Here is a 27,444-nt window from a genome sequence, read left to right on the forward strand (position 1 = left end):
CAAAAATAGTATTTGAAGGGATCAAAATCGAGGTCATCGACCAAAAATCCTAAAACATATAGAAGTCAGTATATTTCTTAAAAAAAGAAGAGAAGAGAAAAAGGGAAAAAGAACTTTTAAGAGTCGGTAAGAAGACAGTAACAGATTGGGGAGCATTTTGTGAAACCTTTTCTAACCAGATTCAATTCTCTTAGAAAAAGACTCTCATTCAGATTCATATTCTGAAAGATAAAGAGCAGGCCTCAGCAATCACTTTCTCCGTTGAGATTTTTAAAACCGGGAGGACAGTAATGACTTTAATAAGCCTGCCGTGCGACGGCCTGGCACCAAGTAGAAAGAGCCCTCCCCAGGTCACACACAAAAGTTTACCTGGACCAGATCGAGTTAATCATCTAAGGGCTAGACAGGACTCAGAAGCGTTAGGTCAGAGATCAAGCGAGAAAGGAACCCAGTCCACTTGCCAAAGTACAGGTGTCTGCCCTCTCAGACAGGAGCCCAGCCTCCTCACCAGCCTGACCACACACAGGGCAGCTAAGTCACCAAGGAACCGCTCGCCGAGCCTCCCCTTTCTGCTGGGCCGGACCAAATGAATGGGGGACTTGACTGAAACACGCTTGTGCTTTTATTACGGAAATAATGCACGGAATCACAGCTGTCTGCCACAGCAGGGCCCCACATCCGCTCACGTCAGGCTCTGGCCAAGAACCCTCTTCAAAGGCATTTCTTTATCATTTTAATTTTGTACCCATACATGGGTGCCCTTTCTGTTCTGGGAACCAAACGATGCTGATCTACAATCTTAGCTTTATTCTTTTTGGGGGGACACTGCTAAGACAGACCCTCGGTGGTTTTCGAGTCACCACCCCTGGGCAAACACTGGCTCGGCTCTGCCCTCAATGCTGGCCCTCGCACACCTCTGGTCTCAAGTCTCGGGCAAGCAGGTCAGGGCCAAAGAGACCCCAGGGAACGCCGACCTCGTCACTAACGGTTCAGGTTCCACCAAGTCTTCTGCATCCTTTCCTCTGGTGCAAGCAGCTGGTACCATGCCCACCACCTTTACCCCGCTCCCCAAACCCTGAACGCTTCATCTTAAACCTTTCTGTGCTTCTGCCTGAACTTCCAGAGAAAGCCTTGGACTCAGACACATCTAAGCTGGGGGCACCTCCCAGAGAACACCTATGAAGCAGGATAACCCTTCTTGGAGGAGGTGAGACAGACAAGACTCCTCCACGCACGGTGCAGAGCCACCCTTGGCCTTATGTTCATGAAGCTGTGCTTCCGTGCCATGAGATTTGGCCTAGATTTCTTGGTAGTTTTTAGGAGCATCCTCCTAAAAAACACGGGTTATTTTCAGTTGGGAGACAGAGACACAACAGGTATCTTTATACAGATAGAACTGTACAAAGAGAGCACTGAGATGCTAGTACACCTAAATTCATCACCACCAGAGACATTTAACTTTTGTATTAACTCTAAAGAAAGGCCCCACAGGGGAGACAGAAGTGCATAGCAGGTGGGTAAACAATACAGAACCCCGACTGCCAACAGGTGCACTTACTTAACGTACCGCCCTATCACAGTGGGGAATTTTCAGTTTTAAAACAGCTACAATCTAAACTGTTGTATATTCAGACAAGTCTTTACCTCTTGCGAATGCCTCACATTTTATACTAGAGAGTTCCTTCTCATACCTACCTCCTCTCACCAGGCACAAATGCGGTGTATGGCAGATGGTTCGAAGCAAGTAAATGGGACCGTTACAACAGTTCTATGTCAGTATGAGCAAAAGTCATCTCACCAACAGGCAGTTCAGATGACAAGACTAGAATGTATCAGTGTTATTCTGATCTCTCTAGGAAATGAGGGAATTCATGTTAAATTAGTAGCATAATGAATTTTTGTGCTCTTGGCAGACAAACTTACTTGCCGCTAAGCTCTTTCAAAACAGGAGCCCTTTCCACTCACCTTCAGGAAGCCATGGGTGAGCCCTCTCGGGAGCTCTGCTCATCCACTGGCATCCCCCAGCAAGACCACTGCTGGCATTTGGAGCAGGGCAATTCTGCCACCTGTGGGACTGTCCTTCTCACTGCCTGCACCTGGCCACCTTCCCAATATCCCCAGCAACACTGCATACTCCCCTATCCTGAGAAACACTGTATACTCCCCTATCCTTGTCCCCACCCCATGCCCTCCTATGTACTCAGCTGATGCTAATTTTATGCTGCCTAGTGGATATGCTATTCAGCCATTTTGACAGTTCTGCCTAAAGAGGAAAGTGCCTACTCTCTGGCTAACTTCTAATGCACCTAACACATGTTGGGAGCTGACTGGCTGCCCATTCAAAATTCATCATGCTATAATTTCAAATGAATTCTTGTCAAAAGCCTTTCAGGCTAGTCTTGACTTGGGGTGATCGTTTCTTGAACTGGACCACTTTTACATGACCTTTTTTCATATTTTTAAATTTAATAATTAGTTTTCTGTGAACCCTGCATTTACTCCTGAGCTTTTTCATGTCCTTTAGGAACAGCATGACTCAGGCCACCTTGGAGGCCATGTATCCCACCAGCTCTGGGCAGAGCCACCCGGACTAGCCCCCAGCCACAGGTTAGTACCCTCAAGTGCTATTCAAACCAACCCAGTGTCTGCCACTTCTAGGTTTATTTTACCCCCACGTGCATAATGCAGTCAAGAGGATCGCTTTTCATGCCAAAGCAAAATTTATACTTTTGGATAAAAATGGAATGATGGTGATTTTATTATTTTTATTGTTATAACCATTATTGTCACAACAGCGAACCACTGAGTCCTTGCAAGGCGCCAGGCACCCTAAGTGTTTAACATGCGTTACATTACTTAACGGTTTAGAACACAAGTATTAGTCAGAAACTTTCATTAAAGGTAGAACACATCTGCAGAGTGTGCTGAGAATGAACCGGGTGCTGTTAACATGGTAACGTGAACAGCACTCCTTCTGCCTCCACGAACTGAAGGGGGCAAGCGAGCCCTGTGCCTCACCATGCAAACATGCGGACACCCAGGGGCAGGACGCCAGGTGGTCACCCAAGACTTAGACGTTTAGTGTGATGGTGGATGTCCTACAAAAGCAACTGATGAAGCGGTTGTTGTAAATAACCTGATCATGGTATCGCCGAGATACCGGTCACTGAATCAAAAGTAGAGTGAAATGGCTCATAATGATACTGTAAATGGTATTTTTCCTACAAATTTGCTGTATACAGTGTCGTAGTAAAACTGCTTAGTAAAAAAAAGACAGAATCAAAACTCCTCCTGCCTTTTACGTTGGAAATTAGTTTAATATGTACAGTACTGAGTACATTCCATTGGCAATGGGGATTAGCTGACGAGGACTCCTTTTAGTGTGTGCTGCTTGTTTTCTGTTTCTGAAGGTGCAGATGCCAGCGTTTTTCAGTAAAAACTCAGCAAGTCGTGAACTAGCAGACAAGTGTGGCCTCTAGCAAGACCAGCCCCTTCAGCGCAGAGTCCTTGTCACAGGCCCAGGGCAGCCCCAGGTGAAGGGCGTCCCCTCAACGTGAAATCTACATGGATCATTGCAATATGAGTGTGTTTCTATTATGAGATGAATGTGATCAGGCAAATGGCCTTGATTGGGTATCTTACCTTGGTCTTAAAATTTGTTATCTGTTTTCTCCATTGTGTGTGTTAGTAATACCAGTAAAAACAGATTATCACACATCTTCCATAAAAGGATTGTGACAGGAATGTCCCTTAGAGTGTACGATGATACACCACCTGCAGCAGACATCCTGGAATATTACATCATTTTAAGTGCAGTACAGGGCAGCTGAGTTCAAATCCAACTTGGCTGATGTGGGCTCCCATAAAAGCTGTTACCAGTGAAGGCGAAAAAAATAAGAATTTGCTCTACTAAGGGAATAAGAAATGAAGTTACAAAACACTTAAATCACATTAATTCCTTCACAGGCCTTCGTCATGCAAGTGTGTAATTTTAATCTATTCTCTTCATTAGGGTGCTCTAGTACTATGTAATAATTATTCCAATATCAATTTTATTTCTCACATACACCTTTTTTGAGAAGAACTTAAACCACAAGTGACCTCAAATGTCTTGAAATACCAACTCTGTGAAAACCATTTCAATCAAGGGTGATAAAAGCAGGACACACAAACATGCAGTGGGCATGTGACCTGAATAAGGGGCCAGTATGAACCCCAAACAGCAACTCCCACGGCTGCCTAACTCCCACCAGAACGGGACCGGTGGTTTATAGGACGTTGTTTTATAACACTACATTTTGCCTCCCGTGCTAACAGGCGTTCAGCGTTGTAAACGCGTACTGTAGTTCAGTAGTGTTAACACATAACAGACAAGGCTTTTTGTTCACCTGAAGTGGTTTTAATGAACAATATAATTCTATAAAAATGAACGCTAATGAAAGATTCATATAAGCCACATGAAAGTGGTCTGACGGAAAGGCCTAGTAATTTAAATGTTTTTATATAAGCAACAGAATGCATACTATGGGATCTACGTATCACCTTCAAAATGCAGGACAGTGTATGATTTTAATATATTTAATATATAATATAAACATATTTAATAAACTATCCACTTCTGAAGTTCTAAAGAATTAAAAAATCAATGAAATCTAATGATTATAAAATGCTTCATCGAAGGCTTCCCAAGTTCAAAACAAAGATCACACTCACCCTGGTCCCAGTGAACGTCAGACCACCAAGCCTGACCCACCTGCTCTAACCCCACCCCGGCTGTGTCCACCCTGGGCTGTGCTGCCCTGAATCCAAGCCTTTGGCTGGCACAGCTTCTGACCAGGAATGACAGAAAAGATTTGTTTTCAGCCTCAGAGCTTTTCTTGCAACTGTATCTGACAACGAAGTAAAAATTCAATTGGACAGTGGATCAAAGTGCAATGAAAGAAAAACTTATTTAAAAATCTTCTTAAATAAAAAAGCTGACTTTAAGCGGAAGGGTCTATAGACCTGAAACTTTTTATTTTTAGTATTCTTCTTTAGAATTAGAATCGTCATTTTTCAGGATACTAATCATAATTCAGACACGAAAAAAGGAAAAAATTTTGTATAGAATTTTTCTTTTCCATGTTTCAATAAGTCCCTGGAATTTCAGTGAAGAATTCATACTGCATTTTCTTGAATGTGCCCAGATATGAGAAATGTTCAGTCACCTACACACATAGCAAACTATGAGAAAGTCCCGGTTCCCACACACATGAGCAGCTTCCCCCCACTACTGGTGTGAATCCCCAAAGACCCTGCTCAGAGCAGCTCTCTGTGTTTGCGCCCCCTCAGATGGCTTAGGTCCCTAGAAGACACCTGATGCAGGAAGGCCCGCGCCTCATCTAAGGCGAGGAAGCAGCCAAGGCTGAGAGACAGTAGGAGAACGGCCAGGCCCCACCAGTGACCGTGGCAGAGACCAGGTCAGAAGTGCCACCTTCTTGCCCAACAGGGCGAGGGGTCTATCCACTCCCTGCCTTACTGCCTTGTTCAAAAAAAGCCCAAGGTTAGCATCTCATAAATACTCTAAAAACAGAACTCATGTCTACAATGAGAAAAAGAGGATCACAGGGAACAAAACAGTAAGGAATTAAAACTTGAATATAAACTCCTTGGGTAGTCACTAAAATCGGGAATCCAAAACTCCCTCTGGACAAAAAAAAGTGTCAGACTTGCATTCTGAGGCTGTTTTTTGTTTTGTTTTGTTTTTAGAACAGCAAAGACTTTAAATTTGGTGATGAAGTCCAGATGTCATGATACAATGAGGGTAATAGCCTCAAGTAGCTATTATTCTGCTCTTGTATATTCTGCAAATCCAGAAAATAGAGGAGTCGTATTACCGTGGTGGTTCTGACTCACCTCCACACTCAAGTATCTACGAATACGCCAGGATTTAAAGGACTACAACCATGGAATGCATGAGGACATTCCTCCATGAGCCTAGGTCTAAAGACCGCTGGAATCCGACACAGCAGGTAACCCACCCTCCATCCCACCTGGGGTGAGTGCACAGTGACTAGAGTCAGCTCAAGTGACAGTGTCATGTGAGGACCAGAGCAGACTTGCTGGGATGTGGAAAATTAATTACAATGTGAGGGCTATAGGGAACACAACATTTTAAGACAGATTTCAAGAACAGTTAAACTACATCCAGACTAAAGTAGATGCACGTACATTTATACATACACTGTGTGCATGTGTGTAGATCTGTGGTGCTCAAATAGACTAAAATAGTTGATTTTTTTTTTCCATTCCATGACTTATACATAGTTTAAAGAATCTGAAACTCACCTACATTTGTGGAGAGGACACCAGTGTTATGCTTGTTAAGTCTGACTTTTGCTCACACTTCAACTTGGGAAACTAAATGGCCTTCATACGAACACCACGGTCATCACTATCATTAGTATTTTACCTCATTCTCAGTTAAGGATGCAGAAGGAGACGAACTTTTGCTAAAAGGAGTGGAAGACGCTGCTGTGGACGCCCGATTTCGCTTCTTCAGTGGTTTGCATGCATCTGACAGATGTTTCGTTGCTGTAAAACAATTTTGGTTTATAAAGTAAAGTTTGAAATCTTAAACCTTCAATCTCTTAACTGCTTCAAAATTAGCCCTGTAATAAACGAAGTTCTAAAGATAAATTGTTTGGGCTCCTTTGTCATAGTAAAGGCTTAACTTTTTACTGTGAAAAAATCTGAACAGAAACAAAGGCAAATTGTCCAGTGAACTTTAATGTCCCCCTGCCTGGCCTGCCCCCCAGTCGATCAACCTGGGCCAACACAGCTCCATCCACACCTAGCTTCACATCCCCTGCCACATTCTTCTGGAGCAAATTACAAACATCATTTCACCTGTAAAAAGTTCAGTACATGTCTCTGAAACAAAGTTTTAAATATAACCACAAGACCGCTATACCATTTTTAAAAGTAACAATTCCTTCATATCAAATATCCACTCAATGTTCAAACTGCCCACAAATGTCCTCCTTTTCATAGTCTATTTAATTGATTTTTGAAAACCAGCACAGCACCTCATGCAAAATAAGGAAAACACATCCATTTCAACTCTCGCTCCTTTCTCCCCTGAATGTTGTTTTCCTTTCTAATTAAGAGTTGATGATAGGCTGGGAGGCAAGATGGTGGAAGAGTAGAGGACCTTGTTTCATGTGGTCCCTTGAATTTAGCTAGATAACTATCAATTATTCCGAACACCTAGGAATTCAACCTGAGATGTAAGAAGAGTTGGAGGGTGCCTGGGTGGCTCAGTCGGTTAAGCATCCGACTCGTGATTTCAGCTCAGGTCATGATCTCAGGGTCATGAGATGGAGCCCTGAGTTGGGCTCCTTATTCAGTGGGGGGGGGGGGGGGGTTGCTTGAGGTTCTCTCTCTCTCCCTCACCCTCTGCCCCCTCCCACCCTCTTAAAAAAAAACAACAAAAAAAACAAAGAAGAGTTGGAGATGGTAAGCTCTCTGTAATAAACTGTCAGACAGACACTTCAAAAAGACAGTAAGGGAAAGGGAGCCTGCTTCCCCTTTCATTGCTTTGAGTTATTTTTCACAAACATTTGAAGCTAGTTTCTTCAACATGTGAAAGAGAAATAACTAGTCATTACTTCTACTTTTAGCGAATACACACAGACGACCAGATACTCAAAAGTGGTGTAATTTATAGCAACAACTGGCACTGTCAAGTAAGAAACCTGGGTATTCCTGGTTTAAATAACTTCTTCAGTGTAATTTTAAACTGAAAATAAAGCCCAGTAGCAACCAGTAGAAAAATAACTTCAATAAAATGTAGCTGGAGGACTGCGACCACTTACACAGTCAGTTGCACGAGAACCTCCCTTCCCCCTTATTAGCCGTCAGACCCCTTGGAGGCCAGCCCGTACCCTTCCCGGCCCAGCTTCCTGTTCGCTTCCAGCCCAGCCCAGGCGCCTGGGAGAGCTGACAAGGAAGAAGCGCTAACCACATTACCTGCCTGGCTCTTCAGCGAGGAGGCTGCCTCAATGGCCTTGCAAGAGCTTGTTCGGGCTGTCTTGTCATTGATCGTCTCTCTCTGTTATTAAAGAAAAAGAAAAAGAAGAAGAAAAGGAAGGGGGGTAAAATCTAATGTGAACTAACACAGACTGCTGAAACGCTGTGCAACAGAAACGTCTTCCTTTGGAAATGTGCTCCGCACACTCCATGAGCGGGGACCCAGGCCCACGCCTCTTCCACAGCCGGGAGGCTCTCCCCTGCGCCTGCCCCACCATCTGCTGGGATAAAGGGGCTGGCGGGCCATGATAGAGTCACGTTGCAGAGACTCTTCATGTGAGCTGCATTCCATATGCTACTCACATTTCCCTCTGAACTCAAAGCAGAGTGTGAAGGAGAAGAAAACAACCCTTCTGCTCCAGAGGTTGCCCAATCAACCTCAAGTGGGGCCTCAAGTCAGTGCCAACATCACTGCTCTAAATCCCTACACTGACAATTGCCAATTTGGAGACAAGGTCCAGACAAACCTCACAAAGATCATCGATAAAGCACGTTTCATAATTGAGAAAAACCACACACACACACACACACACATACACACACACACACACGAAGGGCTCAGGAACATTTTGTCCAGTGTTCAGAATCTGAAGGAGTTGAAAATAACCTCTCTTGACAGCCCTGAAGCTGCACTGCCACACGGCCACCTGCCCCTTCGCAGTCCCGAGGCCGGGCCGGTTCCTGCACCCCAACCCCACTCTCCAGCCTGCCGGGGGCCGATGGAAGCAGCCACGACTGTGGACAAGGTAACAGGGGCACAGGAAGTGTACAGGATATGGCCTACTCAGGTTTATAAAAACTCAACCAGCGGGAGACACCACTTCTCTTTTATTATGTGCTACTTCCTGAGCTCTTAGTTAATAAAACATTTCTACCTATCTACTTAATGTGAATTTGGTATTTCAAATGTCCAGGGCCACAGATTTTTTAAGGTAAGTATGAAATACAAATATCTCAAGGCAGCCAATGTCAGTCTGACTGCAGCACAGGGCTGCTTTAATAACGGATGTCCAGAGGGGATACTCGGAGTGTGAGCTGCCAGGTAACGCAGATGTCACGCAGGTCAATTTTACCTATCTCGGGACTGGATACTTGATCACTAACAACTTCACCTGACAGGTGTCTGGAAGAATGTTCTCTTGGCCAGAAAAATAGGGCAGGGCCTCCCTGCTGCCCTGAACTACAACAATGGCCTTAAAAGAAGCAAGATGGGGCGCCTGGGGGGGCTCAGTCGTTAAGCACCTGCCTTCAGCTCAGGTCATGATCCCAGGGTCCTGGAATCGAGCCCCGCATCGGGCTTCCTGCTCGGCGGGAAGCCTGTTTCTCCCTCTCCCACTCCCCCTGCTTGTGTTCCCGCTCTCGCTGTATCTCTGTCAAATAGATAAATCAAAAAATCTTAAAAAAAAAAAAGGAGCAAGACAGATGATGCGGTGGCCACATAGTTACACTTCAACAATATGTGGAATTTATTTTTCCATTCTTCAAAATAAAACAATAAAGAAAGGAACTTCTTAATTTAGATTAGTAAAAGATAGTATGAAGCTTTTCTCAAAACCATAAATACATGACAACTCTGTATAAACTCAAGCGTAAGATACAAAGTCTGTTTCAACTCTCTCAGTTCATGAATAAACAGCACTGGGCCATAAAGGCTCACTGGAAAGGGCTCACACTCTCCGCACGTATGAGCACCATAAGCCAGATTCACACTCCTTCAAGTACCAGGCAAACTTTGCCCCTTGATGCCTGGTGGACTACACTAGAACTAGACGGCCCTGGGGCTGGATCTCCGTATCTATGTGGTCACACAGCCTGCTTAGTGGTCCCATTAGGTAAATAGTAACATGAATTACTAATAAACTGAATGAATTCATAAAATCCATTTTCAATGCCTTTAATGGATTTTGAAAAACTTTTTTTATTGAAGTATAACATATCTCTAGTGGATTTTGATGTTTCCATGCCAACCCATTATTTACACATTGAATAATAACCCTATAGACAAGGGCAATCTTTAGTATATACAATTCCATCAAATCTAAACATCAAGTATTATTCAAAGTGTTTGGATTTTTTCTTTGATAGCCAAGTATCAGAAGTTTGTGTTAAAGTCCCTGGCAGATAAGAACTTGCTCTCTTGGACGCCTGGGTGGCTCAGTTGGTTAAGCAACTGCCTTCGGCTCAGGTCATGATCCCAGGGTCCTGGGATCGAGCCCCGCATCGGGCTCCCTGCTCTGTAGGAAGTCTGCTGCTCCCCTGCTTGTGTTCCCTCTCTCGCTGTGTCTCTCTCTCTGTCAAATAAATAAATAAAATCTTTAAAAAAAAAAAAAAAAGAACTTGCTCTCTTCAGCAGCCTTCTCAAAGGGGTTTCAGGGGAGAAGCAAGCCCTACTGCCTCTAAAACAAAACCCGCTGAGCACCATCCTCAGAGGAAGGCCATCGGCCTCCCCTAAGGGAAACAAAGCCCCTGAACAGTCACACAGTACACACTCCTCCAGCCGAGGCAGGCCTGGGGCATAATTACCTTCCGAAGACCGTGCTTGTCGGTCCTGAGTCTTTTCCTGGGTCCATCTTCAACTTCAGCGTCTTCAGTAGGGTCCTGGGTCCTCTTCGTGTGGTTTCTTTTTTTCCCATTTACATTACCTTGGAATGGGGGATGGGGGAAACTTACATGAAAACCACTCCACAAGCCACCCTCCAAAGCAATGATCACCTAGCCCGGGCATTCACGTGCAAATCAAGCCCCTGATGGGCTTCCTGTAATCCTGTCGGTTTCCAGGGCCTAAGTATTACAGACCAAATCTCTTTGCATTTTGCAAATTGCAAGGGACCATTTCCTGTAACATCAAATACTGGAAAATCCTTATCTAATCTATAGATTATTATATTGGTATTTGTTATAATTACATTTTAATGTACTATAGCATTAAATTTAAATAGAACCCACTAGATTACTAACATTCAAAGACCAGTGGAATTTAAATGCAACTTTAAAAAGTACACAACTTGCTACTTTTTATACATTTCCTGAAAGAAGTATGTTAAGTAGCAACACTCCTTTTGTATCTGCAAATTAAGGGCTTTCTCCATGTTGTTTAACTATGCCAGTTATTAGGTATTCCCAGGAATATCAACTAATTTAAGATTTAAGGTCCTGACCTAGAAAAATAAAATGTAATAAGGTAAGAGTGCAAATTCTAGAGAGGTGATTAATTTGAACACACCAATGTTTATTTCAAGCACAAATCCAGTATTTCCATTTGCATGACTGTCTTACAGAGGTTCCGGGTTTATCCCTGGACTGTTCGTCAGACATCTGGTGGGAGGGCGGTGTCATCCTCAAACCTTACTGCCAGGTGGGACAGAGTAGCACAGCCAGGAGTGTGGCATCCAACAGTGCCTCAGAAGGAGGTGCAGCTGGCCACACCCTGGTCACTCTGCCCAGGGCCTCACCACAGGCGGAGGTGGTGAGGGTCTATTACTAGACCCTCAGAAACTGCCAGTCCTGGAACAGTGTGAGCCCGCCTACATACACTACGCCCCCCAGCACTGTGGGCTGGCCATAGAGGCCCACCGGGAAGAGGCCTGCAGAGCGGTGGGGTCTGCTCCGCAGCTCACCAAGCATAACCAGCATAGGGCAGAGCCAGCCTGACCTGCCGGAACCTCCTCAATCCGGTTTGCCCAACCTCATCAACAGGTGTCCACTGAGCTACAGATACCTGTGAGCAGCAACTGCCACCTCACCTTCACACAGGTGAGATGATGTCACAGTCCTTTACCTAAGAACCTCCCCCTGCACCCAAAATAAGAAAGCAGGCGTTTCATACAGACGTAGGCAATGTGGGCATCTGTTTGAACTCCTCACACTGAGGCCATGGGACAGCTGATGCCACTGACACGGCCCATCATCCTGGCTATCGGCATTGGGGGCCCCCAAGAGGGAGGCTAGAAGGCCTCCAGGACAAGCACACACCTGACATACACTGAGAGTGGAAAGCAACCCTGTCCTCCTGCCTGCTAAGTACTCAGTACACACAATCACAGTCACACTTAACTCTTGAAGGGTAGTTAAATCTGGCTTCAGGAAAACCTGACTCATTCTTAAATAAGCCAGTCATTGAAAAGGCCCACTCTTCTAGATCCAGTGTACTGAGGAAGAGTCAAGTGAACGTCTGCCTTTTAAAGAAAATGCACAAATCCAGAACATCCTCGCTATTCTGAATTCTAGTATTTGCAACAAACGCTGAATTGAACAAAATTCAATATTAACATAAGAGACAGTTGATGTGGCGATCTAGAAAGGCCTAACATCCACAGCATCTGTGAACAAACAGGAAGGTTGCATAAGTGCGTGCGCAGAAAGAGTCGGATGCACGCAGGACTGGTCTAGAAGCACAGGCCAATGCACACAGTGACTAAGTGCAATGACTTCTGGGTCCTGGTCTCCTTTTAGGTGAGTCCTGAAACACTTTGTATTTGGCCTCTCCAAAACTCTTCAGTCATGAACCTTGAGAGAGACAGAATTGTTTTGTATTTTAAATTGATAACCATATATTTTTTATGTTAGAAATGTCGGTTTTCCATGACACGTGTCCAACCACGCACGCATGACACATCTGACCGCTGTTACAGGTTCTCTCCAAGCTTAACAGTGTTAAGCCTCCCTTCTCTTTCCAATGACCAAAGCAAAGCAGCATTTTTTGTTTTTTAAACTGAAGGCCTAAGAAGAACCAGAGGACAGCCACACTTAAGGTCAGTCCACAGTCACCTTCCTCACCCTGTGAGCGCTCAAGCAAACAGGCCAGGAACGCCCTCCCTGCTCCCAGGTCCAGAGCCCCCCACCTGCAGAGGTGAGAACCTCCTGAGGTGCAGGCGTAGTTCCTGCCGGGAGGGCATCACCGCGGGGCCACGTGCCTGCAGTCTGATGCTACCACATCACGTAAGCAGGGAGTCCTAGAGACCGCCTAGGCTCCTTTCCTTCTTGTGTCCCCCCTTACACCACCCCATCGGCTGCAAAGGCTAGAGTGCCCACTCCACTTGGGCTCACAGGCCGCACAGAGGATCACACTGAGCAGCTCTCACGACAACGAGGGAGAAAATGCAGACAGCAGAGGTTGCTTTATTGTGACCACACGCACTCTGGCTGCTGGCCCAAGCACCAGGGGTCAGAGCTGCGGGGAGCGGCCACGCTTCTCTACAGTTCCCAGACCGGAGCTCAGCTGGCTACACGACACACACATCACAACGAAGCAGAGTACGTAGTACAGCTTTACGTTTACCAGAGTCTTCTTCAGACTGGGAAGAGGCCACTAGGGCAAACTTTGTGTTATAGCGTGCTTTCTGTTTCTCGTTGAGCATGTCCCACTGGGATCCAAGCAGCTCTTCAATCTCCTCACCTGAGGCGTCTGGGTGCTCGGCAACAACCTGTGGACACAGGAAAGGTGGGGTCAGAAGGCCACATACCTACAGCTAACCTGGGTTTTGTTTTGCACAAAATCCAATGCACAGCCCTTGGGAACTCAGCATGTGGTGTATTTATTCCATCATGGGACAATGCCCCATAAAAGCTTCAAAGAAAATTAGTGACTATCTGATGCTATAACCCATTGAAAGCTCATAAATAAAAACAGTGCTGGTGAAAAGAATTCAACTGTATTTATGTCAAGGCAGGAAACAGTAAGTGGTAAGAGGAAAAAATACACTTTTCCAAAATCACTAAATTATTACAAGTTACAATTATCTAGGCATCCTTGAAAAATCAGTGGTAGGACAAGTGCCTGTCAACACAGGGGTGAAGTCTTAGCTTGGCTTTCTCATTTGCTATAGCACACACCCTCCATCTCTCAGGTACATGCTCTGGAAGGATGGTACAGATGGCAGGCCAAGGAGCACACCATGATGCCTCACAGTGCAGGCCAGCACACAGAGACAAGCCCCCTGCATGGCCCTCCAGCCATGCTGGGACTGCCAGCATCAGCACCCCGGAAGCATGCTAGAAAGGAGGACCTCAGGCCCCACCCCAGACTTGCCAACCAGGAACCTGCATTTTCCCAAGGTCTGCAGATGATCCATGGGCCCACAGCCTTGTCTGCACACTAACAACCAGAGAAGTTTTAAAACCTCTGGTGTTCAGGTCCCACCCAAGGCCAGTTCATTCTCTGGGTCTGGCATCAGTGTTTTCAAGACTCTCTGGGGCTCTCACGTGCACCCAAGCTTCAGAGCTCTCAACAGCAGGGGCGCAGAGGTGGACAAACGATGGCTGGCAAGCCAAACCCGCCCCACCTCCTGTTTTTATATGGTCCATGAACTAAGAATTGATTTTACATTCTTAAACGGTTGGAAAAAAAGTCAGAAGAATATTTCCTAGCACATAAAAATTACAGGAAATTCAAGCATCAGCGTTCACAGATAAAGTTCTACGGGAAGCAGCCACAAGCACCCCTTTACCTGTTTTCTAGGGCTGTTCTCCTGCTACAACAGCAGAGCTGAAGTAACACAGGCCTCAACTGCCCTGGAGGCCCTCTCAAAAAGGTCTGCTGCCTGATTCTGAGCACTAGCCAGCATGCTTTGTGGAGCCAGACCCCAGATTCGCATGTGGCTCCCCCACGTGGCAGCTCTGTGACTTGGGTAAGTGAAGCTGTCTCCCCCTCTGTGATGTGGGGCTGCTAACACTTCACCTGGCAGTGATAAGGAATCAACGAGTTAATCCTGCTGGTCACTATTACCACCGAGATCCACCACCTGCCCAACCAACGAAGGTAACCTCCGCCCCAAAATGCAAACCCCCACTCACAACATGGTCACTGCAGACGGCTTCCTACAGCCTCCCGTGTCCCCCACACCTCATCGTGTCCTCCCTGGCCCTGATGGACACTGGCACACCACCAACTCCCACCCACCCTCGCATCTCAGAGCATGTGCATTTTCAGATGTGGATCAACAACCACCTACACAATCATCCTGCCCCTTCAGTGTCCTCACAGCCCGAGAACGCCTTCTGCAATTCAAAGTTCAGCTCTGGGCTCCAGTGTTCCACCAGGTGTTCTCCTCGGTGCCCCTTGTGAACTGTCACCATTCCCACCTTGCCCCTGCCATGGCAGTCCCGGCCCCCCACACACCTGCTTCCTCCTCTCATCTTGGGGCAGGGCATCCTCACCTCTTGGCCCAGCAGGATTCTGTCCTGCCTGCCCATCCTTCCGGAGGGTGAGCGCAGCAGCCCCAACATTTCAAGCATCAAAGGTCTCAGACCTTCATGCAACAAAGGTTTCTGTGCAGAGTTTCAAAGTCGCAGGACAACTGCCTTCTGGAACTCTCCACTTAAAGATTCCTCAAGATTAGCACATGCATTTGTGGACCCACCACGCTCCTTGGTCACCCACCCCTGAGTACAATATCCTCAAACAGAATGAATCCTAGCAGTGCTCACAGCTGCTTCATCAAACAAGACTCCTGAATCCTCCTTGTAGCCTTCTTCCCCTTGCACCTAAATCCATGCCAGGCTGGCCAGCTCTGCTCCTGAACATCTTCGTATCCACCCCATTGAGACGGCTATGGTTTCAGCAACCAGCCTCCTGGCTTTCAGTCCTCTCCATCTACCTGCTGACATTCGCATCCTAAAAGGTCTCCCTCCTTGCAACCAGAGGGACCACAGCCCAGCCCACAGGAGGGTAGGGTCCCTGCCACTTGGCAATGTCTCCCATGGCCCCCCATAACCTGGAACCCATCCTCACCCCACTTTCATCACTCCCTGAACAACTCTGCACTCAGGGGCACAATGGCACGCTCCACCTCTCCCTGAAACATTTTCTTCCACCAGGCTGACTTTGGATCACGCTTTTAATTTCAGCTACAATGCTATATTTACTCGCTCGCTCATTCATTCAAGGAACATTCTGTGCTAGGGACAGAAAATAAAAAGGTCAAAGCAGTCACCATCCCACCCACAGTGCTCACCTTCTGGAGGACCATCTGCTTATTTTTCATCCCTAACCATATACTGTGTACTCCAGTGGGGGCGCAGAGTATCTCCATCTTCATTTTAGGTTAATAAGGCACTGGCTGCTCACTGAAGTCGATGGGTTTCATCAGTGAAGCAGTGCAGTACAATGCTTACACGTTCTGTGCGTGCTCACACACACACGCACGCACGCACACACATGTGATTATTCGGGCCAAGTCCCAGTCCTTCTTCCTGCCTGTGTCCTCCTACTGGTAAAGGAGAGTCACTTTACATATCTGAGTTCAGGGTAGCTAGCTGTAAGACAGGGATAGTTTACGCCAACCTCGAAAGGCCTTTATGAGAATTGAATGTAATTTTTCACAGTAACATACTGGCAATGTATCTTACAGATGATAAGCACTCAGTAGTGGCTACTTCCATATTTTTTAAAAAATTTATTTATTTGTGGGGCGCCTGGGTGGCTCAGTCGTTAAGCATCTGCCTTCAGCTCAGGTCATGATCCCAGGGTCCTGGGATGGAGCCCCGCATCAGGCTCCCTGCTCAGCAGGGAGTTGGCTTCTCCCTCTGTCCCTCCCGGACCTGACTTGTGCTCTCGCTTGTTCTGTCAAATAAATAAATAAATACATAAATGAATAAACAAATAAATCTTTTTTAAAAAAAGATTTATTTATTTGAGAGACGGAGAAAGAGAGCATGTGTGCAAGCAGGGGCGGGGGCAGAGGGAGAAGGAGAGAGAATCTTCAAGTAGACCCCCCACTGAGTGCAGAGCCTGACGTGGGACTCCATCTCAGGACCCTGAGATCCTGACCTAAGCCAAATCCAAGAGTTGGGACACTCAACTGACTGAGTCACCCAGGCGCCCCAACCATAAATATTTTTTTAAGATTTTATTTATTTGAGAAAGAGAAAAAGAGAGAGAGAGAGAGAGAGAGAGCACATGAGCACAGAGGGAGAGGGAGAAGCAGACTTCCCGCTGAGCAGAGAGCCCGATGCAGGACTCTGAGATCACGACCTGAGCCAAAGGCGGGCACTTAACCGACTGAGCCACCCAGGTGCCCCGATTTTTAATAAACTATCTCAGACATACAAAAAATGTGGAAAACCAAATACCCACAAGCTCACACACTGTGCTGATTGAACTGTTACCACTACAAAGATTCAGAGCGCTCCTCAGAGATCGCACTCCCTGCCCTCAGCCCACCTGTCGCCGCACACATCCTTTGAGAGCTCTGGGCGCCTTTTAGACTTCTGAGATGGCTACAGTCCCCTACAGCTCACGCCTCAACTCCTGGTACTCCTGCCTCCCTACTGAACAGCACTGGCCAGGGTAGCCAATGCACAGTGTAGAAGCGGTGACACAGTTTGTCAGGTCTAAGACCTCCGTAAGGCCTCACCCTGCCCTCTCTCGGACACCCGCTCCATGAGAAGCCAGCCTCTGGGCTATGAGGACACCGGCCACCCCATGCAGAGGACCACACGGTGAGGCCTCCCACAGGCAACAGCAGGACAGCACCTCGGACGAAGACCCTCCAGCGCCAGTCAAGCTTTTAGCCGATGCAGCCCCAGCCAACATCTCAACTGGGACCTCATGGGACATTCTGAGTCAGAACCACCCCGCTAAGCTGCTCCCCAATTCCTGACCCACGGGAACTGTCCAAGAGTCCATGTGTGTTGTTGTTTTAAGGCACTTAGTTTTGAGGTCACGTGTTATGCAACACCACCTAACTGACACGAATATATATACAAAGAATGGAGACATATTGCATGGTTCAACTCTAATGCATGTGTAAAAATTAGGATCAGAGAAGGTGGAAAAGATTCTTTAAAAATGGGAAACGGAGGGAGGACGCCTGGGTGGCTCAGTCGGTTAAGCGACTGCCTTCGGCTCAGGTCATGATCCTGGAGTCCCGGGATCGAGTCCCGCATTGGGCTCCCCGCTCGGCGGGGAGCCTGCTTCTGCCTCTGACCCTTCCCCCTCTCATGTGCTCTCTCTCTCTCTCTCTCGTTCTCTCTGTCTCAAATTAAAAAAAAATCTTTAAAAAAAATAAAAATAAAAATAAAAATAAAAAATAAAAATGGGAAACGGAGACCACACACATCAGTAGTCAATGACATGGCTACTGATGCTTGAAGCCTTCAGTAAATTCTCCCTGCGCTGTTCATCACAGTGGGGATCCCCCAGCTGCTGCTCTCGCCTCCTTGCCTGCAAACAGAGTCCCCCCCACCCTCGTCCCACCCAGGTCCTCATCAGTGGGCCTACATCCCACTGTGGACGTTGTCTTCCAGCAAACTCATTGCCCCACCTGCAGCCCCTCTAACTGTATTCCAGAACACCACAGAACACACTTGTGAGCTGCACATCTAAGCTGAGCCTGATGGACAAAGATGAACAAACAAAACACATTAATGAAGAACTCAATACATTTCACAAAGCATAACACTTTCCTTCATTTGCAAGAAGCTGGACCTCAAAAAGAAGTCAAGTGGCAGCCAAATGTCCTTGATAGTCATAGTCTTCTATCTAGTGACCCTAGAAAAGGGGGGTCCAGGAAGCAGAGGGAAGTCTCCATCCAATGCTGTTCCTCAAGAGTTGGGCAGTGATTAATCAATCAACAACCAAACAAAAACCATCCTCGGAGTCACCACTACCTCCCAAAAGGAAAACACAACCTAGAAAGACCCAGATTATTCTCAACTGGAGTCTAGGATTACTTATTACAGAACCAGCACATACACACTTGTAATAAAAACAAAGTAACTGAACCAGTTAAAAGAGCATCCCGCCATCATCACTCTTCTGACAACACGTAATTACTCAAAATCAACTAGCACCTGAGCCCAGCTGGGAGGGAGGGGGCCCATGGGCCTCACACTGCCCCTCAGCCCTACAGAGACTGGGTACAAGCAGGGAAGAGCAGGGCAGAGCACCTGTCTTTAATGCAGAACTGAATTTTAACTGTACACCTTCAGTTTGGTTGTTGCCATGTAGCAGGACGCCAGTGGCCACACTGTACAGAACGGGCTTTGGAGGGCGCTCAGAGCCAAGAGCTCCAGAGCAGAGGCACGGCTCCTTGAGGGCAGAGCACCTCACCCATGTGTCAGCCTTCAGGCCACAGCCTGTCAGCAGTGTCCGGAGTGACAGGCTTCTGTTTGTTCTTGGCACATTTCTTAGTACTAGAAGGGCCACCTGAGAGCGATTTGGGTCCCCAAAAGCAAAAAGGGTGGTCTTTGTAAAGTGGCTTGAATTCTCAGGCACCCACTCTTCTCTCATAATTTCAAATGAGTGGAGAGACCATGGAGAAACAGACTAGGAACAGGCTGGAGCGCAGCTGGCTGTCCCAGAGCTTGAAGCTCTCCAGCAACCACGATAGGCATCTGCTGTCGACACGGGGGTGCACATTCAGAGCGTGCCCCTGGAGCCCCTGGCCTGCAGCAGGCCCAGTGTGGTAGCTGCTCACACTGCTCAGTGCTCTGCACCGTTTCAAACCCGGCAGTGGCCACGGCTCCTCCACCTTCCTTGGGAAGACGTCTCAGCTCTGAAACAGAGGACACACATTCACAGCTACACGTCTACTCTTCTGGGATGGATGTAGGTAGACAGGTGGTAAAACAGGTGGCTACGCTACACTTCTCACACTTCACAGAACGGGATGGGGTGTGCACAGCCGTCAGCACACTGCCCTCCCCCCGGACCGCCAGTGGGCTCGCGGCACTGGTGCCCGGAGTCCTGCTGTAGGGGCACAGCACCGCTGTCGCTCCTTTCACAGCCTTCCAGCTTCGAGCACTGTGCCGTCTCCTTGGGCGCCAAGGGCCAAATACCTGGGCGTGACATCACAATAAATAAAAAACACGCATCTTCAATTCCACTATGTATTGCCTAATTTCTCTTGAAACCAGGTGGAAGAAAGGAGGGGGGTTCTCACTGCTGCTCAGCGTTCCTGAGGCACTGGCTTGTGCTGCTCACCTGGGGGCTGGGGAGACCACCCTCATCACAACTATCATCTGCAGCGCCCTGGCTGCCAATGGGCTGAGCAGCATCTCTTCATGGATGCACTGGCTGTCCAGACTTCCCTAGAAATTGCCATTTTCACAGCCTTCAGGATCATTTGAGCTTGTACACACCATTCGTCCTTCCATCGTGTTCATGGTGTCCTTGGCACATACACTTTCATAGCTCCTCAACGATCTATGACCAGTTTGGCTTAAGAAATCCTCCCCTTTCCCAAAGCACAAAGCTGTTCCACAGGAGCTGAGCTGTGAAACCACTGGGGTGGTCCCAGTGCCCATCCTGAGCAGCCAGCCTGTCCAGCTGTCTGCACCCCTTTCCCATCTGCTTCCACATGCTCAAGAGTCTGCTTCCGGGCTCTACTCGGGGTGCTGCTGCTGCCCTGAACACCCGAGGCACAAACGTCCCTGCTTCTAGCAACAGAACTTCCTATGGGACAGGGCAAGTCTTCAGATGAGGCTCTTTATCATCCACTTAAAAAGTGCAAAGAAATTCCTATTGGGAGTTTTATTAGGATTATACAAAATTTATAGCTTAATATAAGGAGAATTGACAACTTCAACTTCAGAATACTGAACCTTCCTATCCATTAACATGTCTGTTTATTTAGGTCCGCTAAAGTACCAAGCATTATTTTTCTCCAAAGTTATACATATTGTGTTAGATTTATTTCTTGGTACCTTATTTTTTGTTGCACTCATAAATGGTATGTCTTTTTATTTTTCCTTAAGATTTTATTTTTAAGTGGGGCTCAAACTCTTAACTCCGAGATCAAGAGTCACATGCTCTACCAACTGAGCCAGCCAGGCGCCCCAAATGGTATCTGTCTTAATACTACGTTTCCTCTTTGCTGCTGTTCTTGTATACTGATCTTACATCCACCAGTCCTAGTGAACTCTTATTAATTCTAAATATTTTCTGTAGATTCTCTTAAGTTTTCCACACAGACCTCTGCAAACAACGGCAGCTTTATTTCTTCCTTTACAATTATGCCTTTTTCATTCCTTTCCCTTATCTTACTATACTGGCTAGTATTTTCTCTGCAACACTTAAGGTAAGCGGTTAAAGAAAGGCATCTAGTCTTGTCCACAATTTTAAAGAGAATGATTCTAAAGTTTTATTAGTAAGTATGATGCTTACTGAAAGTTTCTGATTGATACTCTTCAAGAGATTAAGGAAGTCACCTTCCAATTCTGGCTTGCTAACTTCGTATCAAAGAGCAATGAAATTTATCAAATTGCCTTTTCTTCATCTACTGAGAGGATCATTTAATCTGCAACACAGTGAATCACATACTTGATTTTCTCACATTACACCAACTTTACATTACTGAGAAAAAGCCCTACCGACCCACTCACTTCAAGTACTATTGAACATAACAAAAAAAACAGGCGCTTAATCCCTTCAGTTCTTTACAATCAAGCTTTACAACGTACTAAAAGATGCCATATTCTACGACGACAATTGAGGAAAGTGTTCAAATGCTTTCATCATTGATATATCCCTGTCCCTGGTATCTTCTCACCCACAATGGGAGAGACATTTTCGTAACCAAGAGTGCAGAGGCAAGCATCTTTGCCCCCAAGGGTGAAAATGGCTGCTCTCTAACGATACTTATTTATTAGATCGAAAAACTCTGCCAGGCTCACTACAGACTGTGCTGATAATGCTGAGAAACAGAGAAAGAGCATTGAAGGGATGTTCCTCAAATTCAGGAACTCCCCAGAATAAATACACAACACCTGAGAACCCATCACAGTACCCACCTCATCCCTGTGCTTCTGACAGAAAACCAAAAACTGGGACGCTGCATCTCCCTTCCTGCTTCGCGGAGCAGAGGCCGTGGTCTTCTTCCTTCCAGGAGGAGACCCTACTCCTCTCTTGGGATCGGCTTCTGCCATCTTCTGAGGAGTACTCTTTACCGTCCCAGGGTCACTTTCTTGGTTTTCGGCAGAACTAGACAGCTTGGCTCTCCGCCTTCTCTTGATGGGAATGCCCTCTTCTCTCATGGACTTGGGGTTATCAGCAGCTTCTTCAATGACTCCTGAGGATTCTACCATTTGTCCCGGAGACTCCACAGCAATGCTTGCCTCCTTAGCTACGTGAGGGTTGAGATGAAGCTGGTCCCCCACGTAGAGGAAAGTGAACTTAGCTCTCCGCTCCTCTACCGACATGCTTGCAGCTTCTTCTGCTTGAACGATGCCCATTTCCCACTGGGCCCTCAATTTCCCTGAAATAGGTTTCAACAGCTGAAAAGAAAAACATAAGACATTGTAAGTTTCATTATACAAACAAAAAAGTAACCCACTTTAAAAAAAGGATACTTTTATAATTCCAGATAAATTTAGAAATCAAAAACTATAAAAACCAATTAACTTGAAGGTTTTAGACAGAATTTAGCCCAATATAATAACTACTATTTCTTTAAACAGGAAGTCAATTCCAATCACATTTAACTAACATAATATGTATATCACATAATATATATTATATATAACATTTTTTACATTTTTATATATACAGAAAGAATAAAAGTTATAAAACAAATTATCTCTATCATCAAATGGGTAAAACGAATAAACTGCTCCTAAGGAAACTTGTCATGTTTTGTAACACAGTGTGCTTGGGCAAAGTTAAACAATGACAGACATAAGCCATGATAATAAATCAAGCAGCCATAATTTCAAAAAAGATAAATAAGAATGAAAATTAAAGTTTTGGTCTAAAATCATACTTAAGGAACATCTATCACCTTAATCTTCTCAGCTTTCGTGGGTGCCTGCTTGGCACTTTCCTGGCATAGTTTTTCAAACTGTCCTTCTCCTTCAAAAGCTACAAGGCTCTTCTCAAATATCCAAGCTCTTTCTGGGGCATCACCAAAGAACTGTACGTGATACTGGCGTGCGCTCTTTTTCTGACCTAGTTTTTAAAATAAAACGTTAGAACTTGAAAGTTAGAATTTCAGATGAAATTAGGCAAGTCTATTAATAATTACTGATATGAAGCTGGAAGCTGCTTTGAGGTCGTTTTATTTGGTGCTGTTTGAGTCTGCTAACCTCGAAAAAAGTCCTACTCTTTTTATCCCCACCATGCTCCACGTCAAAGAGAAAGGAGACGCATTTACGAGGGACGCAGATAAGATTCAAATTAAACTAGGAAAGAAAGTGGACATCTCCTTCCTTCCAAGATCCACTTAAAAAGATTACCAAATAAAGAAGGCCAAGAGACGACAGCAGCAAAAGGGCCATTCAACAGAGAGGTGCCTATGCAGCAGTGAAGGGATAGAGACTGGTGTCAGACAGCCTGAGTTCAAATCCCAACCTCACCACCTACCAGCTGGGCAACCTTGCGCTGGCTACTCACTCACAATGCTCACAGGGGGAATTAGGGCACCAATGACCTCTGAGGGCAGCCATGAGGTCACAGGGTAACTCCTCAGATGTCTACTGCTGTTCCTCTTAGATAAAGGAAGAAGCCACATCCTACAGTGCAGCCAGAAGGGAGGTGGGTGAGGAAAGAGACACTTGATCCCAAAATCCAAGAGAGGAGATGCCATTTTCGGCTGAGGAAGAGTGAGGTTGAAAACAAGCAAGCTGGATAAAAGGTCAGATTTCGGTATGCCTGGGTGGCTCAGTCAGTTAAGCATCCGACTCCTGAGCTCAGCTCAGGTCTTGATCTCAGGGCTGTGCGTTCAAGCTCCACGTTAGAAGTCAGATCTCTGTACCAAGTGGAACAAGAAAAGGGGCTCTCCATAGGAGGACTACCAGCCCCTGCGCCTTCATAGAGAATGCCGGTCACAAGAAATCCAAGAACACTTCCTAAAGAACCAACACATCCAAGAGGAAAAACCTCTCCATTGAGTCTTTTGGAGATCCTCCCAACTAAATGGCCAACAACCAGCTGGCCCCTCTAAAATGAGCTAACATTCTCCCCACATACAGGCTGCAGCAGCTCTGAGTGGTACCCTCTCAAACACAAATACAGCGTCAAGGACCCACAGGACCCAGGGAAGCCCCCAGCAAAAATGAGTCCAAGACACATAGAAATAAGCAGTCTCTGCAAGGCCACACACACAAAACACCAGGAAGAGAGGACACCTGACAAAGAAAAAGTCGTTTGCTATGAAAAGAGAAGAAAAAGAGCTACTGGAAACTTTAAAATACAATTACGAAAAAAAAATCAGCAAGAAAGCTTGGAAGGTAAGTTAAGAAATCTCCCAGAAAGAAAAATAAGGTGAAAAACATAGTAGATACTCCCGTAAGAAACCTATAGGATCAATCCAGGAAGTACCATACCCAAATAACTGTTCTTCTAGAGAGAGAAACAGAGAAAGCTGCCAAAGAATGAACACAAGACCGTATCTCAGAACTAAAACATCCTAAGTGCCTCATCCAATACCCATACCAATGCACATCTTTTGACATTTAAGGTGTTGGGGGAGGGGACAAGGGCAGCTTCCACGTTAATGGAATAAAAAGTAGAATAACAAGGTACTTCAAGAGCAGCCCCGGATGCTGGAGGGAAATGCTGTAATACCTTCAAAATTCTGAAAAGAATTATTTTCAACATAAAATTCTATACTGAGCCAAACCATCAATCAAGTGTGAAAACACAGAAGTAGCATCCTCCGAACGACAGGGAATCAAATTTACCTCTCATACACACTTTCTTAGAACCCCAAAAATATACTCCAGCAAAAAAGGAAAACTGACCAAAAGTGAGCAGTGTGGAGCCACAGAAAACAATGCATGTAACTCAGGAAAGCATCTTAAAATAAAGTCTAAGATTACTACTATGCAAAAGGTTAAGAGTGCCAGCAATACAGATTGAAGCATGAAAATGGAAGATTCCAGGAGAGAGTTCCAGGGGAAGAAAAGATAAAAGAACTCTTCCATACCAAAAGAAAATCTGAGCAGCAGGGAAAGCGGATTAAAAAATGAGATCCAAGGGGTGCCTGGGTGGCTCAGTTGGTTAAATGTCTGACTCTTGATTTCAGCTTAGGTCATGATCTTGGGGTCTCGGGATCAAGCTCTACAGTGAGCTCCATGCTCTGCGCTCAGAGGCTCAGCACAGAATCTGCTTGAGATTCTCTCTCCCTCTACTCCTACCCCTCCCCCTGCTCATGCACACACACACTCTAAATAAATAAGTAATCTTTTTTTTTTTTAAAGATGAGATCCAAGGAGCAGAAAAGGAAAATGGTAATCACACACAGGTTTTCACTTTTTCCCCCAAAAGGAGAAACTATATAATAGGATGAGTTTCAGGGACAGAGAAATGAATATTTGAAAAAAAATAATAATAATAAGGCTGTATAGCCTTATATAGCAAAGTATATGACTTTAAAAAGAAAAGCAGGGGTGCCTGCCTGGCTCATCAGTGGAGCATGGGACTCTTGATCTCGGGGTCGTGGGTCCAAGCCCCACATTGGGTGTAGAGCCTATTAAAAAAAAGAAGAAGAAGAAAGAAAGAAAGGCAATAATTAACTCCAAGAAAAACAAAAAGTTGTACAAAAAAGAAAATGCAATTACAGAACACAATTTGCTTTTCACTGAATGATATTTACATAGTCAAAATTATGTAAACATTTATGTTTGATGTAATAAAAACAGTGAGTTAATCTGCCCCCCGGAGTGGGTGGTAGGCTAAAAATTAAAACAAACAAAAAACACCAAAGAACAGAGGGTGGGAAGAAAAGAAGAAATGACTGAAGAGAGCAGTCTTCATTTTCCATAATAGAAAATCAACAGAAAATATCTAAATGATAAATCAAAAGATAGTAATTAAAACTAGAAGAAAATGTTGAAAAAGTTAAAAATAATTAGCTCTAAGTTCACTACTAACCTCTCAATAGAATTCGGGCTGTTTTTAAGTGTGTATACTTCTTTGATTTTACAATAGGTGAGATCCAAAAATATGTTAAGGGATTTGTGACTTCTTCCATTACTTTAATACTCTGAAAGAACTTTCCTTGGTCATGAAAAGGACTATAAACATATGTCACAGCATTTGCATAATGAAGAAAATCTGTCACAGTGCATATGATGAAATAATATGAACTTACATTATTTTTTATAAATAATTACACAGAAAAAATGCTCTTTACAGGTCAGGTGAAAAAAAGCAGAGAAGAATACTATAGTCTGATCCCAAGTTTGTAAAATAATGTAATTAGTTTCGAAGTTCTTTCCTATCTAGAAACTTGGTAACAATATAACCCAAATTTCCCCCTTTTTTACAGGTTTCTTTAATCCATATGAATTTCTCTGGTTCAAGTTGAATATCTACCAGTTGTCCCACCATTTATTAGTAATTATTTCTTCCTGTGATTTCTGATGTTCATCAATCATGGTTGGTACAAAAACACCTGTCATTGACTCCCCCTACCTAGAATCCCTTCTAAGAGAACCTGTCCTCCACCAAAAGCCCAGGTACCTAATTTTGCATTACAATCCTTTCCTCCCCATAATGGCCCAGTGGAGTTAAGGTGGTCCCTGACCCTCTGGGCCAGACTGAGCCAGAGTTTCTCCAGATTCTATGGAATCCTTTGAATTAACAGCAGTCACCCATGCATGCAGAATGGACTCCACAAAGAGACAGGCTGCTTTGGAACTGAAGCTCTAGGGAGGAAGAGAAGCCATAAAAAAAATGCAGACAAGTGCCTACAGAAGCAAGAATAGAGCACAGGGACAAAATCACAAGGACATGACACCACAAAATTCTACAGGAAATAAAGGACAAGCATCACCATGCCTGAATTTCCTGGTTTAGTACCTGGGGGGCACTGGAGCACCAAAATAGGTAAAGCAGAAACTGACAAAATTGCAAATAAAAAAGGCACATTCACCATCACAGTGGATGATTTTAACACACCTCTCTTAGTAACTGAGAGAACAAGCAAAAAAGAAAAAAATCAGTAAGGAGATTATACTATAAAATAACCCAAGATATGAGAAAGCCAGATTACCTATATTTTTAGAAAATGCTGGAATTTAGAAATAAAGCAGTGAGGGTTCCCTTCCATAACAGAAAAAGTTGACAACAAAACTTTCCACAACAGATAATTACTTGACTCCTGACCCCAGTTATCTGATGAGAAGACTAGTGGGATACAGGTGTGCCAAGAAGATGGTGAAGCTCTGGATGCAACAGAATTCTGTTTTCTTCACAGTATAGTATCTAAAACATACATTTATTTTCTGTTCCCAACTTAAAGAGTCAGGCCTCAAAGCTGCTCATCTATCTGGATGCCCTTATAGATAGTAGGCAAGACAAGTTATACTGCCATATATCACAAAAATGCTACTAAAACTTTCATTCATTTAGCTTTTCAAAGGAAATTTGAACTTTCAAAAGAGTGTGGATTGAGCTGCAGCTTATGATATAACGTTGTATTCTCTTCTGCATGT

General features: G+C 45.1%; 1 protein-coding gene across 1 annotated transcript in view; it reads right to left on the bottom strand.

Moving 5' to 3' along the window:
• The window catches only part of NSD2 (nuclear receptor binding SET domain protein 2), a 62,514-nt gene that overhangs the window by 25,440 nt on the left and 9,630 nt on the right, over positions 1-27,444 (bottom strand). The window contains 6 exon segments of the mRNA XM_035005460.1: positions 6,452-6,573; positions 8,011-8,092; positions 10,594-10,712; positions 13,349-13,493; positions 21,802-22,284; positions 22,788-22,954. Coding sequence (XP_034861351.1) covers positions 6,452-6,573; positions 8,011-8,092; positions 10,594-10,712; positions 13,349-13,493; positions 21,802-22,284; positions 22,788-22,954 — 1,118 coding nt within the window.

This window comes from Mirounga leonina, unplaced genomic scaffold (assembly GCF_011800145.1).
Source record: "Mirounga leonina isolate KUSES-001 unplaced genomic scaffold, KU_Mleo_1.0 Mir_129, whole genome shotgun sequence".
NCBI classification, from domain to species: Eukaryota; Metazoa; Chordata; class Mammalia; order Carnivora; family Phocidae; genus Mirounga; species Mirounga leonina.